General features: G+C 42.9%; 2 protein-coding genes across 3 annotated transcripts; one reads left to right on the forward strand and one right to left on the reverse strand.

The window, feature by feature from the left end:
- The first annotated feature begins 2,989 nt into the window (after positions 1-2,989).
- On the forward strand, positions 2,990-12,163 carry LOC100381759 (uncharacterized). The gene is made up of 18 exons (NM_001366757.1): positions 2,990-3,261; positions 3,391-3,851; positions 3,990-4,087; positions 4,194-4,582; positions 5,479-5,593; positions 5,740-5,841; positions 6,927-7,077; positions 8,139-8,227; positions 8,477-8,525; positions 8,651-8,751; positions 8,838-9,025; positions 9,120-9,237; positions 9,631-9,810; positions 9,911-10,033; positions 10,106-10,193; positions 10,269-10,399; positions 10,484-10,582; positions 11,444-12,163. The coding sequence occupies exons 2-18, from the start codon at positions 3,437-3,439 to the stop codon at positions 11,858-11,860; spliced, it is 2,853 nt and encodes a 950-aa protein (NP_001353686.1). The 5' UTR covers positions 2,990-3,261; positions 3,391-3,436; the 3' UTR covers positions 11,861-12,163.
- Positions 12,164-15,607: 3,444 nt separating this feature from the next.
- LOC100283705 (uncharacterized) lies at positions 15,608-18,433 on the reverse strand. 2 transcript variants are annotated; one of them, NM_001156604.2, is made up of 8 exons: positions 18,132-18,424; positions 17,922-18,004; positions 17,752-17,811; positions 17,568-17,676; positions 17,318-17,370; positions 16,597-16,677; positions 16,373-16,485; positions 15,608-16,267 (listed from the first exon to the last, which is right to left on the reverse strand). In NM_001156604.2, the coding sequence occupies exons 1-8, from the start codon at positions 18,211-18,213 to the stop codon at positions 16,213-16,215; spliced, it is 636 nt and encodes a 211-aa protein (NP_001150076.1). In that variant the 5' UTR covers positions 18,214-18,424; the 3' UTR covers positions 15,608-16,212. The 2 variants fall into 2 exon arrangements, with proteins under 2 accessions (NP_001150076.1, XP_023156055.1); XM_023300287.2 differs by lacking the exon at positions 17,752-17,811 and having other exon boundaries at positions 17,568-17,718; positions 17,895-18,004; positions 18,132-18,433.
- Between the last annotated feature and the right edge of the window lie 1,116 nt (positions 18,434-19,549).

Here is a 19,549-nt window from a genome sequence, read left to right on the forward strand (position 1 = left end):
TTTTTTGTGTGTTGAAAATGAACAGATAAATAAGACTATACATTTTCTATCTTTGTTAGTGAACCATGACTCGCATGAAAATTCATGACGCAAACTTTTCAAACTTCGATCGTTAACAAATGCTAAAAAATAGTTTATATAGAAATAAGAAATCAGACGGCATAATTATTTTGGAAAGTACCTTCATGATCATGTAAACTTATATCTACGATCTAAGGAAAAATGGTGATAAAGATATATCAGAGATGATACCATGTTTGTTAGCTTTGTGAGCATCTCTAACATTGACTTAAATAAGTGCTCTATATTAAAATACAGGGCATAAGTCATAAAAAACAGTTCCAATGGTAGCCTATTTTATAAAATTTTATAAAAAATATATGGAGCACACCATGGAGTTACCCAAATATATTAATTGTTAGTCTCATATCTTTGTTTTCTATCTCATTTTAACATTTTACTTTCTAATAATGTATTTCACTTTCTAAAATATATGATTTAGGACTTAACTATTGGAATTCATTTTATTTTTAGTGCCTTAAAAAATTTACATTTTAATTTTAGAGCACTATTTTAAGGCACCTTTGGGTAGTGTCTTTTTTTGTCTTCTTAGCCGCTCTGATAAGATTCATACATACCGACGCCAAAATATCCTATATAAAACGAAATGCAATTTCAAAATGAGACATCACTTAGAAATGGTTCCCGAAATGCAGAGGAGAGAAAAGGGCTGCCGCCGGTTTGTATAATACTCGTTTGACTTTTTTTAACAGGTTTAACCGTTTCATCTTATTCAAATTTTCTAAATAACCAAAAATTCAAAGTTATATCTAAAGTATATTATATGCTAAACAATATTACAGTCAAAAGTTAATAATAATTATGAAATTTTTGAATAAGACGAATAGATTAAATTTCAGATAAAAATGAAATTAAATTATAAATTGGAACAGAGCAAGTATCAGTTTTTTTCTCATTCTATTTAGAGCAAATATATCAGGATCTCAATTGCGCAAAAACTGCTGTGCAATCAATTTTTATCTTTGCAATCGCCATGTAATCAAATTAGTAAAGGTTATGAAAAGTTCCCAACACAAATGTAGATTAATTATTATTCTATCAATATATCAAATTTCAACTTCTAATTTATCCGGTTCACAATATTATGTTTGTCTCCCTTCGTCGTCACACTGGCTTTCACTTACGCCACTCCTCGCTCGCTTTGCTCTCCCCCTTGACATGCCGCTCTCCTCTCTCAGTCTCAGCTCCAGAAAACTCCTCGACCTTTAAGGCCAGTGGTGGAGCTAGAACCTTTTAAGTGCTTGGAGGATCATTACGCAGAAAATATTCGCCTATAGAAACATGGTGTTTCTTCTTTGACGCGAACAAAAAAAAAATCAACCTTTGCACCACCCGGACGACGAGCCTGGGTGGTGTCTCTGCCACTGTTCAGTCAGGACCACATCTTGCTGCATCTCAGTGGTAAAAGATCGATCGAGTGCACTTTCAACCGAAAATCGAGTGGACACATAATTAGAAGCATCAAGAGGCAGGGCGCACACACAAGCTGAAGCATTGCACGAGCAGAGGCCACGCCAGCTCGTCGTAGTGGTCTGTAGCTCTCCGTGCGTCCTGGCCCTGGCCGCGCAAGACTGCTGAACCAGCAGCTCCAAGAGATTTCTTATTCGGGACGGACTTTCAAAGGGACGGACGGAGAGTTTATTTCTTCAGTGATTTTTTATTTTTCCAAGAAAAAATAAACTAATTTCTTTAGTAAAAAAATTCTTTAGATAAAATAAGGTTATCAAACTAGCTCTTTGTAAAAAGAATATTCTCTAATGATTTATTTAATTAGATATTTAAATAAATATATTTATGTTTCATTTTCTATTTCTCGTTATATAAATATAAAAAGAGAGATTAATTTTCTAGTGTGCGTATAAGATATAAACAATATTAAAGAGTGAAATAGATATAATAATTATTCTTATGTAATTGTCTCTCAAAATAGTAATTTAGAGGGTAGATTTTAAAAGACTATGAGGACGCTGTTAGAGTGCGTTTGGTTTAGCTTTTGACTATTGGTTGTGTCGTCTGTCATCCAAAAGCTAACTAAATCACTTAATCTAGTCACCACCTTTTTTAAAAAAAGGTTGGCTCTCACAGTGTAAAATCGAGCATCTCTGTATTTTGTATCTGCTTTTAGTAGCTCCGGATGGAAGAACTTTGCAAATAATAGTGGTTTCCACTAAACTTCTTTTAATTTCTTCACAGTTTATCGTCGCAACAACTTTTTTTTACAGCTCAATATCTACATTAACTTTTTTTACAGCCACAACTCGGCCAAATGTATCATTAGTTTATCGAGATTTTTCATTTTTTTTTGAATTAAAGTCCGTACACGTGGGTCCACAAGGGAGTACCCTAAACGGAGGAGTAGAAAATCTACGCTGCTGCAAGACATCTAAGGACTCGTTTGGTAGAGCTCTGCTTTATAATTCTCTATCTTTGAGAGCTGATTATCTAATAGAGTGCTTCCGAGTGATTCTCTACAAAAAATGAATCTATTTGACGAAAACCGTTTGACAAATAGGCTGTGAAATAATTTCTAGGGGTTAAAGAGTGAGAAGAAGGTTGAGAGTGGTGGGAGGCAAATTTTTTTTGGCTCACACTTTTTAGTTCAAAGTAGAAACTAGATTCACTCCACTCCTAACATGGAGCAGTTTAGATTTTTATAGTTTGGCTCAGCAGAGCTGTGTGAGCTTTGCCAAACGGTCCCTAAACTTTCCGTATAAGCAGGTTCTTCATTAATCAACCTTTTAGGAGCACTCACTGGTAATAGCTGTCTAGAAAAATGTTTAAGCGGAGCCAAAGAGGCCATGGACATAACTCAAAGCCAATAAGGCCATGGGCAGAGGCAGCCTATAGCTGTAACGCAAAAACCTTGCGAGTCCCTCCGATAAAAAGCCCCAATCCCTCCATCCCACCTGCGTACCACTCGTGTGCTCGCAAACAAGCGTCCGAGTTCGAGGCGTGGCGGCCCGTTTTGCATGTTGCGTTTGCATGCCGTAGCAGCTCTGCTGCCGATGTTCCTCCCCTTCCGAACCCCTCGCCACCTCCTCGTCTCGTGATTCGAATCACTGCCCCGCTCCCATTGCGAACGAGCCAGCCGCCACAGCTGTTGCCAGGCTCAAGCGGAAGGGCTCGGGTTCCCAGACGTGCCGGGCGATCGATCGGAGAGAGGCGGCGACTCGGGATCGGGTGAGTCGCTCCTCCGTCTTCCGCTTCCGAAACCCGCCTCCCTGCGTGATGGGCCTGCTTGGGTGCGCCTGTTGCCGCCTCGTCGTCGTCGCTCAGACGCTCACCACGCGCGTCCGCCGAATGCTGCAGGCCGGGGGCGCGGCGGCAACTGCACACACGGGGCGAAGCGGCGGCGATGCCAACCTCATCGCCCTTTGTCGGCGACAGCGGCACCGCGGGCTCCCCGATCCGCGCCGAGCGAGCGGTCGGTGAGCACGGCCGCCGCTACGACGTCTTCGCGTCGGACGCGATGGATACCGACGCCGCCGAGGCGGCCTCCGCTTCGGCGGGGGCCTTCGCGCTCGATGGTGTCCACTCGCCTGGACGTGCGTCACCGGCCAACATGGAGGACGCCGGCGGCGCGGCCGCAGGGCACGCCGCGCGACCGCCGCTCGCCGGCTCCCGCAGCGGTTTCCGCCGCCTCGGTCTCCGCGGCATGAAGCAGCGCCTCCTCGTCGTGGCCAACCGCCTGCCTGTGTCCGCCAACCGCCGCGGCGAGGACCACTGGTCGCTTGAGATCAGCGCCGGCGGCCTCGTGAGCGCCCTACTTGGTAATCCCGAGATTTTATCTCCTCCCAAATGCGATGTGGCCTGCACCTGGAGATGCATGCAATGGAGTTCTGCGTCCCCTAACAGTACCAGCTAGCTAGTACCTTAGCTCATATGATTTTTTTTTTCTGTTGCTCAAGGCGTGAAGGACGTCGACGCGAAATGGATTGGCTGGGCGGGTGTCAACGTACCAGATGAGATTGGCCAGCGAGCCCTCACCAAAGCTCTTGCGGAGAAGGTTGGTTGCAATTTCCATGGCGTCTGGCTCAATAGAACAGTGACTCTGTGTCTTCGCCCTGATGATTTGAGGCAATTTTTTTTGTGGATTGCTTTCAACTTCGAAGAGGTGCATACCGGTGTTCCTGGACGAGGAGATTGTGCACCAGTACTACAATGGGTACTGCAACAACATCCTGTGGCCGCTGTTCCACTATCTAGGACTGCCACAGGAGGACAGGCTGGCAACAACGAGGAACTTTGAGTCGCAGTTCGACGCGTATAAGCGTGCTAACCAGATGTTCGCTGATGTCGTGTACCAGCACTACCAGGAGGGGGATGTAATCTGGTGTCATGACTACCACCTCATGTTCCTGCCCAAGTGCCTCAAGGACCATGACATCAATATGAAGGTCGGGTGGTTCCTGCACACACCATTCCCGTCATCAGAGATTTACCGGACACTTCCGTCCCGCTTGGAGCTGCTTCGGTCGGTGCTATGTGCTGATTTAGTTGGGTAAGCACACCTATTTGTGTTCGCTTCATGTTGAATTTGATTTAAACCTGAGGACTTTAACTGAGTGTCCTTTTTATTCTTGATTTTCTTAAAGTAACTTTACTACTTTGATTATGCTTTTTGTGCATGTAAGTCCCAACCCAACTCCCAACGTCTGAAAAAATTGGTGTAATTGAGTTTTTCCTTTACCACTATAAAGTTACTCTCTGATTAGTCATCAGTGTATAGTTCATCGTTTTTTGGGGGTCTGACAGCCAAGTGCTAGTATATTTATAACCTCCCAACAAAGTTTTAGACTATGAAATCAGATGGAACTGAAGGTTCTAATTTGACAACGTGAAAAGGATTGCTTGCCAGTTCATTCACTGCATAACAGAGAAAGTGATACTATAGGTTGTGATGCTTTTGTTATGTTTCTGTGACGTATTGCTATCATGGTAGGCATGTATTTGATCCGCAGTTTTGGTGGTGTATTTTTTTAGTATGAACTGACCTGACCTATGCATGAAATTTGCTTTAGATTCAAAGTCCTAAACCTATTTAGTAACTTATAGTTTTTTGTGAGTCAGGCTTGTCTCGGCTTATTTCTTTCTCAGATCCCACTTAGGCCCTGTTCGTTTTCTATAAATCCATGAGGATTGAGGGGATCAAATCCTCCACAAGTCAAAATCCTCTCCAATCCCTTTCAATCACTCTCAATCCCCGTGATTATGGGATAAACTGAACATACCCTTATGTGGAAGCCACTGGCACTGGGTCTGTTCTTAGTTTTCTGTATTTTTTTTATGAAATTTATTCTAGAAGGACTAAGATAAAAAAAAACAGGCCATGCTGTATGAAATCATCAGTTTCATTTCTGTGAGTTATTTCATAGTGCTCTTCTTAATTTTCTTCAGATTCCATACTTACGACTATGCGAGGCATTTTGTGAGTGCTTGCACTAGAATACTTGGACTTGAGGGCACCCCTGAGGGCGTGGAAGATCAAGGAAGACTAACCAGGGTTGCAGCGGTAAAACTCAAAACTGATGCTTTTATGAGCCACATACTTAAAGTGTATAGTAACCTTATTTCCGCACATTTCTTTGTCATGTTATCCAAAATGTATTTTCGAAATGAGTGAATGATTCTTTTCATTCACTTGGCTGAAATCTTCAGTTTCCTATTGGGATAGACTCTGATCGTTTCAAGCGAGCATTGGAGCTTCCGGCAGTAAAAAGGCACATCAATGAACTGACACAACGTTTTGCCGGTCGAAAGGTATGAAAACACATGCCCTTTATTTACTCTAGAACAAACTCAAAATCAATTATTGGAAGAAATCAGATAGAAAACAAGTTCATCTATATATTTAGGTTGCATGGAAAGATCTGTATCCATTTTTTTAATATGGTCTTTCGAGTGTTTGATATTGTTGGCAATCATGAGGAATTCACGGTAATCCTTTGATAAATTCAAAATGGTATCTCTGGTCATGACTTGGTATTAGGATAAGGATTTGTTGTGCATGGGACCCAAGAATACAAGAATAAGAGAACATTTCTGAACATTTGAATTATTGCAGTTTGCTTCTAGGTGACAATAATGAAAATTCAAAACTGTTTACCTCTGAAGATTAAATACCATATCAGTCTGAAGCTTTATACTACCTCTGGTCTCAAAAACATGTCGCTTATGACAATATTTGGTCAAACATAAAACTAAACATCATTAACTTTGCAGGAGACATGTAGGGTATAGATAAACACTTGCAAAATATAATATATTTGAAGGACTCTAAGAATCTGTTCTGGAAGTTATTAGCGGCCAAAGATATGCATCAAAGACCTTGCAGAGTATCTAAATAACTGCACTGAAAAAAGTAGCTGGTCAATAATTGTGGACTGTGGTTATAGCTGATTGGTATTGTGATACTATATTTCTCTGCATTTTATATTGATAAACAGCAGTATTTCTGCTGTGCTCCCTAATGTATTATGTATTCATAAGTTTAACATATCATGCACTTTACAGTACTGTGGCCTGTGGGTGCTGAATGACATGGAAGTCATATTTTTTTTTCTAATCTAATGCTAGCTGATCATCGTCTCTCTTGGTGACGGGATACTGCTACTGCTTTTTCTTTTATTCCGCTTAGGTCTACCTTGTATGTTTTAGTAGTTTTAAGTACTCATCAGTTGCTACTTCTCTTCATTCTTTAGCCATCATTATTTTTTTCCTTTCCCCCCTTCATGCACGTTATTGTTACTTCTGTAACTCCTTTAACTTTGAATTTTATCTTTTTGCTGACATTGAATATATTATTGTTCCTTCATATAGTTTTGTGTTCTTTGTTAATGTGATAGGTAATGCTTGGTGTTGATCGACTTGACATGATTAAGGGAATTCCACAAAAGATTCTGGCCTTTGAAAAGTTTCTTGAGGAAAATCCAGATTGGAACGACAAAGTTGTTCTACTGCAGATTGCTGTGCCAACAAGAACTGACGTCCCTGAGTGTATGAACGCTTTCTGTGTTCTCCCTTCATTTGCTAATACTTAATGCAAGTCTGCAAGCATGTGTGCAGCATAGAAGGGCCAGAAATATGATTTGCTTACTTGCATGAATTCTTAATTTACAGATTGATATTTTTATCTGAAATAAAATTCTCTTTTCAAGTCAGCTGCAATGAAATTATATTATTGTCACAGGAGGCTTTATTTGGGTATTTATTACATTTTATTTAAAGCTTCGGTTGTACAATAACCATGTTTACTCCTCTGCATAATGAGACAGATAATTCTACTGCATTATTTAACTCTACCACATTCTTTATTTTGTAAAGAGCTCACTCAACTTTCACATACTGAATCGTTAGCTCTAGTAATCCAATTAGTGCAGACATTAGAGTTCTGAAAGATTCCGTATGCTTAAAATGTTTTGACTCTTGGGGATGGTGTGTTGTCCTCACAAGGGGATTTTCAGCGACTCGCATAGGGCTACTGTGCTAGATTAGTGGTTAAATTACATTGTGTTACATGCATAATGATATGTTCCCTTTATTATATGAAAAATAAGTGTGGTCCTAGAGTATCTGCTTATTCTACTATATTTCTCTAAAAAATAAACGTGTCCACATATTACATTTTTATTAGCTTCCACCGAAACCTTTCTGGATATCCAAAACAGTTTTTGACCAGAGGAACCACTTTGTATGCTGCGTGCAAAAAAACACTATTGTTTTTATGCTAACGAATGTTTCTATATTTGTGTTTCATGCATACTTGTACAAATTTTTAGGTTGTGTACAACTTAACAAACCCACATGGCCACATTTGTTTGTGGTCGGTTATTATTTGTAAGAAATAAGTCTTAGTAATCAGTAATCACTTTTGCTAGGTGTGCCATGTATCACATTCACATAGCATCACTCTCTTTTGAGAACCTTGCTTTGGGAGAAATTAATTAACTTATTGCTTTACAACAGATTTTTGCTGGTTTTGTTCCATACTGCTATTTATCTGTTCTGTAAGTTCAACATGATCGTTTTTTATCACTGAAAGTCAATATTATCTGCAGATCAAAAGCTCACGAGCCAAGTGCATGAAATTGTTGGGCGCATAAATGGTCGATTCGGAACGCTGACTGCTGTCCCTATTCATCATTTGGTAGCTTTCACACTTCCCATCGCTGCCTCCATATCTGTCTTAGGCCCTAATTTTTCTTAAGTGTTATCCTACATCTGCTGCTGCGAAGGCACTACCCGTTTGTAAGGTTCTATTTTGTAGAACTGATACTATCTGATTTGCTTTTCTAAGTATTACGAATAAGTATAAGTATCAATTTTTAACACCTTGCATAAAAAGAGCTTTGATGCATTTTCTTTACAATAATTTGAAACGGTGTGTTCCTTGCAGGACCGGTCTCTTGATTTCCACGCCTTATGTGCTCTTTATGCAGTCACTGGTAATCATTAAAATTCTATTTATACTGACATTTGGGCAGATTTTTTTTGCACTTCAATATACCTGATTTACACCATTGTTTTAATGGAATTCATGCCTATGTTAATTTTCACTGTTTTTGTTCAGATGTTGCTCTTGTAACATCACTGAGAGATGGGATGAACCTTGTGAGCTACGAGTATGTTGCATGCCAAGGGTCTAAGAAAGGAGTTCTGATACTTAGTGAGGTAGCTGACTGAATACACGCACACGCATATTTTTGGGGGGGGGGGTATGTTTTATTTATTTATTTTTGATATTACTGCAATTTCAGTTTGCTGGGGCAGCACAATCCCTTGGAGCTGGCGCCATTCTAGTAAACCCTTGGAATATTACAGAGGTTGCAGACTCAATACATCATGCTTTAACGATGCCATCCGACGAGAGAGAGAAACGACACAGACACAACTATGCTCATGTCACAACTCACACGGCTCAAGATTGGGCTGAAACTTTTGTATTGTAAGTTTCTCATTTCCAGTAGCCCAGCTTGTCATTCAGTACATTTGTTTGCCACTCAAGTTTTCTGATGATTATCCTTTTCTCTTTCACGTAGTGAGCTAAATGACACGGTTGCTGAAGCTCTACTGAGGACAAGACAAGTTCCTCCTGGTCTTCCTGGTCAAACGGCAATCCAGCAATATTTGCGCTCTAAAAATCGTCTGCTCATATTGGTAATACTATATTTCTTATTGCATACTTGATAGTTGTGGAGTTTTTTTTTTCATCATGGGCGTTCTAATAAAAAAATGGCTCACTTGTATCTGGTAGCAACTTAACTCTCTGCAGAAACACTTTTAACAGTCGCATCTTTTGCTCTTCCACAGCTACTGCCTTCTCTCTGGTCGTTGCCTCACATTTTCTGCTAGACTAGATCATAATGACACATTTGTGGCATATGAAATTTCCAGTGATTTTTACATCGCTATAGCAATCCAGTAAAATTTTCACTATCTAAATTCCATAAGGCTTTCAGGACACTTGCACTTTCTACTACTTGACGAGTCACAGTTATTTGACAGTAACGACCTCAACTGTTCCTGTTATTTATACATGACTGGATGTAGGGTTTCAATTCAACATTGACTGAGCCAGTCGAATCCTCCGGGAGAAGGGGTGGTGACCAAATCAAGGAAATGGAACTCAAGTTGCATCCTGACTTAAAGGGTCCTCTGGGAGCCCTCTGTGAGGATGAGCGCACTACAGTTATTGTTCTTAGTGGCAGTGACAGGAGTGTTCTTGATGAAGTAATACTCAGAGAAAACTTTTGTTATTTTAGGTTTGATACTTTGATCGATTGACCTTTATATTTTCCATTAGAACCAACATATCTCTTCATGTGCACAGAATTTTGGAGAATTCAAAATGTGGTTGGCAGCAGAGCATGGGATGTTTTTACGCCCGACTTATGGAGAATGGATGACAACAATGCCTGAGCATCTGAACATGGATTGGGTAGACAGCGTAAAGGTGCGTCTTTTTCGTGAATAATGTTCTGTTGCGTCAATTAATATCAAGCTTCTGATATTTTTTTTTCTCCAGCATGTTTTCGAATACTTTACAGAAAGAACCCCAAGATCCCATTTTGAACATCGTGAAACATCATTTGTGTGGAACTACAAGTATGCTGGTAAGTGTTGATCTTCCGAGCATTCTTTTTAAAGAAGGTCCGTGCAGTAACATTTTATTTCCACCTATTTCAAAGATGTTGAATTTGGAAGGCTACAAGCAAGAGATATGCTGCAGCACTTGTGGACAGGCCCGATCTCAAATGCAGCTGTTGATGTTGTTCAAGGGAGTCGGTCAGTTGAAGTCCGGTCTGTTGGAGTTACAAAGGTCAGTGGTGCTGTATGATGGTAGATGGTTCTCTCCATGTTAGCCTATTTGAGGTTTTACAGATCATTTGTCTTCTTTCTGTAGGGTGCTGCAATTGATCGTATTTTAGGGGAGATAGTTCACAGCGAAAACATGATTACTCCAATTGATTATGTCCTGTGTATAGGGCATTTCCTTGGGAAGGTAATTTGCCAATGCTTCACGTTCTTGCTCTGATCTGGTTTTAGTTCTGTAGATAGGATAAAAAAAACTTATGAATGAAGAAATGAAAGGGTTTAGATTTAGAACATTCAAAATGCATTTGTTTTTAATACCAAGGAGAAGCATGTGGACTTAATAAATAGAAAAATCAGATATTCATGGTTTATTTTTCATGTGAAAATCTTGTATATAAAACACTTTCCCGTTAATTGCAAGGCAGAGCTCTTGCCATTTACATCAGAAGAAAAAAAACTTTTTTATGTGAAACTTGAAATATGAATGGATCAAAGTCCAACTTTCAATGGGAAGGTGGGAACTGTATCTTAAGGAGAGCCGTAACTATGGTAAAACTGTAAATACCTTGTTACCCTTATTTTCAAATCATTGTTAGGATAAGTTGTCTTAAGGAGAGCCGTAACTCTTCATATAAAATATTAAGTTTGATATTGTTACGTTAATGAAAATACTCACTGATGGAAGCATCCTAATCAATCTTCTAATCCGACAATGCAAAATGAGTCTAGTGATCAGAATGAATAGACTGCGAGTCTCTATGGATATCCTTCCGAGCAAATTTGATATATGCATGCAGATGGCAATTCTGCAAAATTGAGTTCTCTGTATGCATTCCACATGTTTCCTTCCTATTGTTAAACACTTTGAATATCGCCTATCTGTTGGTTCAAAAGAATAATGTCATTTTTAAGTACATACTGTAGAAATTCTTATTTAAGTTTATTTATGTACTACTATACTATACTGATGATTCTTGATTTACGAGTTCTGTGCCTATTCTTTTCAACTTTGGTCTTGCTTGGTAACATCTGCTTCATGGTGTTTCAGGATGAGGACATCTATGTCTTTTTTGATCCCGAATACCCTTCTGAATCCAAAGTAAAACCAGAGGGTGGGTCAGCATCACTTGACCGGAGGCCAAATGGAAGGCCGGCATCGAATGGCAGAAGCAATTCAAGGAACCCGCAGTCCAGGCCACAGAAGGCGCAGCAGGCTGCATCCGAGAGGTCGTCCTCATCAAGTCACAGCAGCACTAGCAGCAACCACGACTGGCGCGAAGGGTCCTCGGTCCTCGATCTCAAGGCCGAGAACTACTTCTCCTGCGCCGTCGGAAGGAAGCGGTCCAACGCCCGTTACCTGCTGAGTTCGTCAGAGGAGGTCGTCTCCTTCCTCAAAGAGTTGGCAACGGAAACAGCTGGCTTCCAGTCCAGCTGTGCTGATTACATGTTCTTGGATAGGCAGTAAATAGATTGGAGCCTCCGTGCTTTGCCAGACAAGCACACTGGAGAGGGGAAAAACCCATTCATTCCTCAAATGCGCGACGGAGTTACACCCAGCGTGTTGTACAATCCTGTACAAAATTTATGCTCGTGATAAAACTGCGAGAGGGTGGAGCAAATGGAAAAGGATAAAATTAGTTTAGATTTAGATAGTTTCGTTGCTTCTGGTACACAATCGACGGCTTTTTTTATTTCTCATTACAAATTTTTTGAGATGCGCTTTTGAACTGGTTGGTATTGTTCACATCTGAAATACGCCTGCGCCATGAGACATCTCATATTCTTTTTTATCTCAGTAACTAACAGCACATAACACGACAAAAGAATTTACCTATTTATTACTAGTAGTTATGAGACACTAGAATCTTGTCTGGATGCATGCTTAGAGAAGGTGATGTTGAAAGGAGGTTTGGAGCGACGTGAGGCAGGCTGGGCGGGGATTGCAGTGCAGGCCCTGACGGAATCAAACTTGCAACAGGATCTGAGAAAGCTACCACTACCATTATACTAACGCAGCTCATGCAAGCAATGTGCCATCTCAATCATGGGAGCTGATGCTTGGATTAGATGGCTTCATGGGTGGGGCTCCTCGCCAATCCCAACCGCATTCCTGCATTACTTGGTCAGACAAGCCACGGGCCTTCATGATTGCATATCCATTTCAGCAATGCAGTATTTCTTATGCGCTCGCTTGCGTCACTTGATAATCGCACCCTGCCCAGCTCCGCCAGTCGAGCTCATCCCGCCCGGCTATTGTTTTTTTTATAAGTATTATACTAAAACGATTCTTGTAAACAAAGAACACCCCAGGTCCAAAGTCCCGGCGGTAGCTTAATGACTCCCTCGAAATTTCGCCGAATCTTTTTCACTGACGCTAGCTGACATTTCTGAATTATCATAAACTGCACATAGTTAAGTGCAAAACTCACGTTATTAACAACCACGGATCGTCACAGGATTTGCCTTGCCAGTTTGCAAGAGCGGGTGGATATTAACTGGGTGGAAATGAACCGGAGCGAAGAGTGTCCCGTACGTCACGTCAGGGGGGGCGCCAGCTAGAGGCCCAGAGCAGCTCCCCGTCCGCCGCGGGTTCTCTCTCCCAGACATAAAATGCTCCAGCTTCTCGCGTAGCAAGAGACCACAGCTGCGATGCGATCGAGGCGGATGGAGGAATTGGAATTTCAAGAAGCCGACGTCCTGTGGCCATGGCCAGACACGCCGTCGCCGGAGGAGGACAGCAGCTACGACCTACTACTACTACTAGCGTCGTCGTCGGCTCCCGAGCTGTACGAGTACGATGCCGCCGTCGTCACCGACTTCTCGTGCGAACCGTTCAGCGAGCCAGCTGCGTCGTGCAGCGCGAGCTCGACGACGAGCTCCGAGCCCGCCCCCCCGCTGTCGTCCGACTGGTCTGACGATGGCGGCGGCGGCTCCTTCCTTTCTGCCGCCGGGCTCGAGCTCGGCGACGCGACGGAGGAGTTCCTGGAGGCGGACGTGCTGTGGCCGGACGACGCCGCCGCCAACGACGGCGCGGCGGAGTTTTTGTGGCGTCGTCGTCGTCGTATAGAGGAGGCCGCTGTTTTCTGCGGTAAACGTGAAGGGCGCGGCGGGCCTTTGAAGGCGTCGTCTCCGATAGATATCCCCTTGGCCACCAGAGGTGCCGTCGCCGCGCGTCGCCGTTGGTAGCAGGCTAGCAGCACACGCGTTGAGCGCGTCAGTCGATCGGTGCGCTCGTTCGTTCTCGATCCGCCGTGATGGTTTTGCTTGTTGCGGGTGATACTTCGTTCGCTTGTTTATAGATGTCGATGTGCATAGGAAAAGTTCGGAGACTCACTGGAGGTGTGCCGAGATCGGGATCGGAGCGGAGTAAGATTGTTTCCTCCTCATTTTTGGCGACCGAAATGTTCCTGTCCCGTTAGTTCCTTCCTTCTTTAGAACGTGTGTGAGCATGCACACGTGTTTTGTGAAAGACTTAGAGCAACTCCAGTAGTTCTCTAAAAAATAGCTTGTTAAAATCATGTTTAGCAAGTTGCTAAATAGCTATTGGAAGTAAAAAATAACTTAGTCTCCAATAGTTGCTCATATTTAGGAAGTAGTTCGATTTTGAATCTAGCTTTAGCGGCCCTGTCCCTATGAGATCTGCCTGATAATAAGGTTGAGAGCAGAGGATATGAGGGCGGAAGAAAAAAGGTCGGCCGATATGAATTATGGATGAGTGGTGGTCCGGTGACGCAACCTATGAGAAAGTTAGGTTCGACGGTGAAGGAGAAACTTGCGTCATACGTGTTTGACCTAGCTACCTCATTATGCTAGAAAATGAAAAAAGAGTGTTATAACTGGTTATCTCACTGTATGGAAAAGGTAAAAATAATCACGCTAGTGTGAAGAAATTGACGTCAACTGTATTTAGGGAGTTCCTACCGAGTTGCTAAATGTGGAGAGTAAATAGAGTTGAATAGCAACTAAGTAAATTTAGCAAGTCTATTTAGAGAACCATTGGAGAAGCATTTTTCTGTTCACTTCTTAAATTTAAGATTTAGAGAGTTATTTAGAGAACTATTGGAGTTGCTCTTAGCAGAGAAGTCAAATTAGTGGCTTCTGAAATTTATTTTGGAATAAACTAAATACAGACTAGGGTATTGAAGTCTTGAGTACAATATAGCGATCCTGAGCGAAATGTAATTAAGCTCTTACAAGTTACAAAAAAAAACATACATATTCATGTGTTACCTCTTTGATGCGCTTGCCAAGGACAATGGCCACCATGCATGGGCGCATGCGCGGAAGCTTGCAGTATCAATGCCACTGGTGCAGAATGTTAGACTCTATAGTATTTCAGCACGTAATATATCCTAGCCACGGGAAAATAAAGAACTCATTAATATATCTTCAAAATTGAATGTGTAAATCGTTGGAAAACTCCGGAGGTCACTGTAGCGGTGCGGTGGTGGTAGCCACCACGCTAGTGCAAATCGAATGTGTGTTTGTGTAGTTACGTTGTTAGGACGAGTAGGTACGGTATGATAAACGTTGGTTTAAGACTAATTTGGGAACCACATTTTCCTAAGAAATTTTCATGAAATCTGTGTTCATTTTTCTTTGAGAAAATATAAATTCAACGGTGTGAAGGGAGGCCGTAACTAATGTGGATCTGCACCTTGAACCGGACAAGAGGAATGCGGCTCAGTCCTTCGACCGAGTCTAAATAAGATCAACCCAACATCTCATTAATCTCATCCTTACTCGCTTACACTCAACTTAGTATCTTCACTGCTTTATTTCTTAGCTCATATAATCTCTTACTCCTTAATAGATTAGTTTATCGAGATCAAGACGTTACAACAACCAGTTATGTCCTACTAAACTTAATGACTATGGTACATCTTTCTACTTCAAAGCAGAGAACTTATTCTTAAGGGAGATGCATGGTTGCATCAATGTCCTCTTAATTCAGAATCATATGTACTCCATTAAACATATGCTGGCTACGTGTTTTCTCAACACGGTAGGTGGAAATCCTTTAATGAGACGATGCACAAACATTTGATTTGTCATTATATTCTCAAGTTTAATTGTTTGATCAAAGCCTTTTCCCTTTAGAATACTTTATGTCCATATCATCAATTCATTATCACAGTAGTTTTTGTTTAAGTTATGTACCACTTTTAAACAAGGTACAAGTTTCTTAAGCCACATAGCTTGCCTCATAACATGCGATAAACGAAGCATAAACTATTGATGATATTGCCTCATTACATGCGGAACTGGATCCACCCTTCGATTAGGGGTGGATTGAGAAGAATTTGCAAGTTACAAGTGCACGCACTGGCACTGCGAAGAAATGTGGAAACAACTAACCAAGTCAAGAACTACTAAGGTTCATCAACAAATCCAACTCTCCACAAGTTATTCTTTCCTTGCAGTTACAACTACACGCAAGATTTAGACGAAAGCATCTCAGCAATAGACAGTTAGCTTCTGATTCTAAACTCAGGCACTGCTTCGATGAACAGACTTGTTGATCCTCTGCAACAATTTTTTTAAACGCAACATCCACGGTGTTTAGATACCGAGAAAGAAAATTGTTGGCTGGTATACCATCTGAACCCTGAAGCTGACACTAGATGAATCTTTGGTCATCATTTTGTTTGGCTGCAGCCTGCAGCTATGGCAGCAACCCTCATGCACTCTGCTGGCCGTTGCTGCTACATTCTGAACTTTCTCCGGTGCCTCGTGCCATGGACTAAGCTGTAGGCTCCAACAAACAGCAGAGCTGATGGAACGGTGCTTCCTTACACGCAGATGTACGCAAACATTTCAGTCACTGGCTTCTGAACGCATTATGAAGCTCGGAAATGACATGGTGATGTCCCTGAACAATCAACAGGAATTTCAAAAGTAGTCAGAACTTTTTTTTTCTTTGGGAAGGAAAGATCACTTGGAAAGGAAAGGAAAGGACATGCGCTACGCTACGCACTGCAGATAGGGGAGAGTCATGTTCCTTAACGTTGCCGGGTTCTTCTTCACGAACTCCTCCCATTCTTCAGGATCTATCCTGCCATCTCCGTTCGAGTCCGCTTGGCTGAACGTCTGCACTCCAACGCGAACAGAGCAGCACGATATGATACGAGTTAGAACGGAGACGGGATCTTTGCAAACAAGCACCTGATGACTAGCGGAGAGTAGCAGTGTATCAGTTACGTTATCGACGATCGTCTCGACGGTGCTGTCTGAAAGGCAGAGGTCGGACTCATCAAGCAGCGCCAAGACCATCTCTCTGAGCTGCTTCTCAAGAACAAAGTTACTGTTTTATATTAGAATCGAACAAGTGCAGTGTACACAGGCATTATGGTTGGGAGTTGGTTGACGTGATGGATCTAAATACTAAGAATCTGATTATTACATGTGTCTTAACACTGTGCTGAGCTTTTTGGAAAAGTATAAATGACTTAGTATTTAATAAATTACGTATGTTGACTTATTTGCAGGTTCTAGTTAGAGGTACTCATTAGCTAAGACTACGGGCACAGCTACATAAAAGTGAAAAAGAGCAGATTTTTTAAGAAAAGCTTATCGTCATCTGGAGTCGGTGGTCATGCAGTTTTTTGATTATCAGGGTTGGAGGTTTTCAAACATGATTGAGTTGTAATAAAATAATGTTTAAGTGAGTTTGAGTCGGTGAGAAGTAGGGAAGCTATTACCTCTTTTAAGCTTACAGTTTTATCATGTTTTTGTGAGTTGTTGGATTTGTTTTAAGTTGTGTAAATTTGACCTTACCCTCGAAAGAGGCGAAAGCCGAATTTTGATCCATTATCTAAAAAAACACACAGTCACTATGGTTTGCAGTCATTAAATGGCATGCGCTCTGGTTGTTCTTTTTTTTTTCTTTGGAAAATATACAGGAGAACGCATGAATGATCACCTCTTCTTTCTCGATGTAGCCTGTTCCCCTCAGATCATACAGCTTGAAAGCGACTGCATAAAGGATGAGAAAAGTCCAGATCAAACATGTCATCTCCGTCCTTTCTCGGTGTGGCCATTCCGAACCGTACAGGAATTTCACGCGAGAAGCTCAGGATTTTTAGCGAGAGAAAAAATCCCTCGTCGCAAACATGGCCTAATGCACGAGAAGAAGAAGATGATGAATGAACATTGAGGTATGCAGTTCGTACACGCCGTCTTCTCCGACGTATCTGCTTTAGGGTGGAACACACTGAGCGACCGCACGAACTCCTCGAAATCGATGACTCCGTTCCGCTTGAGATCGAACAGATCGAAGACCTGTGACGGCGAAACACGAACTGAGTTTCCTCCTCCTGTGTCCTGTAAGAGCGAAAATGAGCACGAGATGCTTACCCTGTCTGCAAAGAGGTTCGCTCTCCTGCTGTTCCTGAACAAGGCGAGCTGGAACTCCTCCTGACCGACCAGACCAAACCAACACAGCACAGACTCCAACCCGTTAGCGGCGCGATCTAAGTATCAGAAACCAGGGAATGTACCGAGATGGGTCGTCGGTCGATCTCCACCTTGTGGATGAGCCCGTCTTTGACGATGGAGCAGCTCAGCTTCTTGTACAGCTCGTACAGCGCCTCCACCTCGTTCACCGTGACTACCATGCCACACAAGCAACACAACAGCCGCAGCAGACGTGGGTCAGCGTCCCGCAATTGGCGCCGTCGTTGCCGGCGGTGAGGAGGGGGTGGTGGGAGAGGGAGGGAGGGAGGTGAGATGCTCACATGAGGTCTGGGTCGCCAGCACGGCCGGATCCGCGTGCGCCGGCGCGCTCCTGCTGAACTGCTTGGACGTCGCGCAGCCCATCGCCCCCCTGCCCTGTGTCGTGCGAGTGAACGAGGCTATGCGGCCGCCGACCGCGAGAGAGACAGGAGATCCGGCACGCCGGCGAGGAGTCAGGAGACAGACTTTGCAGTTTGGTGAGCCCCCCTCTCCGCTCTCCCTCTCGCGCCACGTCACGCCGGGCGCTGTCTACCTCGCGTCCCGTGTCCACGCCTCTCCTTTTGTCCGTCTCCCTGGCCAGAGTCGCGTGTCCGCGATCTTTTGTAGCGAGGCGACTCCCGGCGCTCCCGGTCAGAGATCGGGCGCGCAAAAAACAAAGTATTTTCTTGCGGCGGCCGCTCACGCACAGTTGGCGGCGATGGCGTGGAGTCCGTGGACCCTGGGCGTCGAGAGCGCGATAGGTCCGAATTTCTTTATTTTTAGCTCTTTTTTAAGTTTTTAGACCTTCGCTTAGTGCTAACGCCGAGTCACGTGATCCGCTGACACTGTAGGGCTGACGTGGTGTCGACATGGTCCTACCTTTACGCAACAAAATCTTGACGTCAAGTTAAAAAAAATGCTATAAATCATTCCTGATCGAGAGCTATGTCCAGCCACTTCTTTCCATAAACGGATGTAGGCCTATGGCCACTAGGGCCTAGGCTCTTGAGCCAGGTTATTAATAGAGCCCGTGAACTAGTGTCGACCCAGCATGCCTCTACAGTGGATATGCCACCCTCTATAGCACCACAATCAGTTTACTACACAAGCAGAGGCAGTGGCGGATCCAGGATTGATCCAAGAGAGGACTATTAAACTAAGACTATAAATTTTTTTAAACCAAACAAAAAACATATTTGATATTTAATGACACAAGAATCAAGATATAATTTAATAGCCTAAAAATAAATTGATACAAATTCTAGAAATATAATAATCAATACATAGCGTTCATGAGGATGAGTTGTGGCTTGGCTGCTCAGATCGGCGCGCAGGCGCGCTCAGACAGCGGCGTGGTCACATGGTTAGCAGCGCCCTCAGACAGCTCAGACACCTACTCTGCTCAGATTCGCGCGCTCAGACTGTCAGACACCTTGTGTCCTTGTCTGCGGACTGCGGCGCGCGGCGGTGCTCCGGGCAACTAGGTGTTGGGGGCCTTCGGCTTCCGAAGGTCCTCAAAAACATGATTTAACAATGTTTCTGGAAGTACAGTACATGAACAGATATCTTCGGACTTGAGTTGAAGCCACAGCGTGGAGAAGCACGAGGAGTACGAAGGATAGCACAAACCGAAGATGTGCGCAGGAGAACTTCGGCATGATAACGGAAAAAGGAAACCGACTTAAAGATGAAAAGGCTATTCAAACCTCGAGGGACTGCT

The sequence above is a fragment of the Zea mays genome, chromosome 6, assembly GCF_902167145.1.
Source record: "Zea mays cultivar B73 chromosome 6, Zm-B73-REFERENCE-NAM-5.0, whole genome shotgun sequence".
Classification (NCBI taxonomy): Eukaryota; Viridiplantae; Streptophyta; class Magnoliopsida; order Poales; family Poaceae; genus Zea; species Zea mays.

What these genes read in the sequence shown, in the direction of transcription:
- LOC100381759 (NM_001366757.1), top strand. Translation starts at nt 3,437, where the DNA reads ATGCCAACCTCATCGCCCTTTGTCGGCGACAGCGGCACCGCGGGCTCC. An exon ending in CCAAAGCTCTTGCGGAGAAG is followed by an intron (nt 4,088 to 4,193) that starts GTTGGTTGCAAT and finishes TCAACTTCGAAG; the next exon opens with AGGTGCATACCGGTGTTCCT. An exon ending in CTGTCCCTATTCATCATTTG is followed by an intron (nt 8,228 to 8,476) that starts GTAGCTTTCACA and finishes TGTTCCTTGCAG; the next exon opens with GACCGGTCTCTTGATTTCCA.
- LOC100283705 (XM_023300287.2), bottom strand. Translation starts at nt 18,213, where the DNA reads ATGGGCTGCGCGACGTCCAAGCAGTTCAGCAGGAGCGCGCCGGCGCAC. An exon ending in GCTGGCGACCCAGACCTCAT is followed by an intron (nt 18,005 to 18,131) that starts GTGAGCATCTCA and finishes GTGGCATGGTAG; the next exon opens with TCACGGTGAACGAGGTGGAG. An exon ending in ATGACTCTCCCCTATCTGCA is followed by an intron (nt 16,268 to 16,372) that starts GTGCGTAGCGTA and finishes TTGATTGTTCAG; the next exon opens with GGACATCACCATGTCATTTC.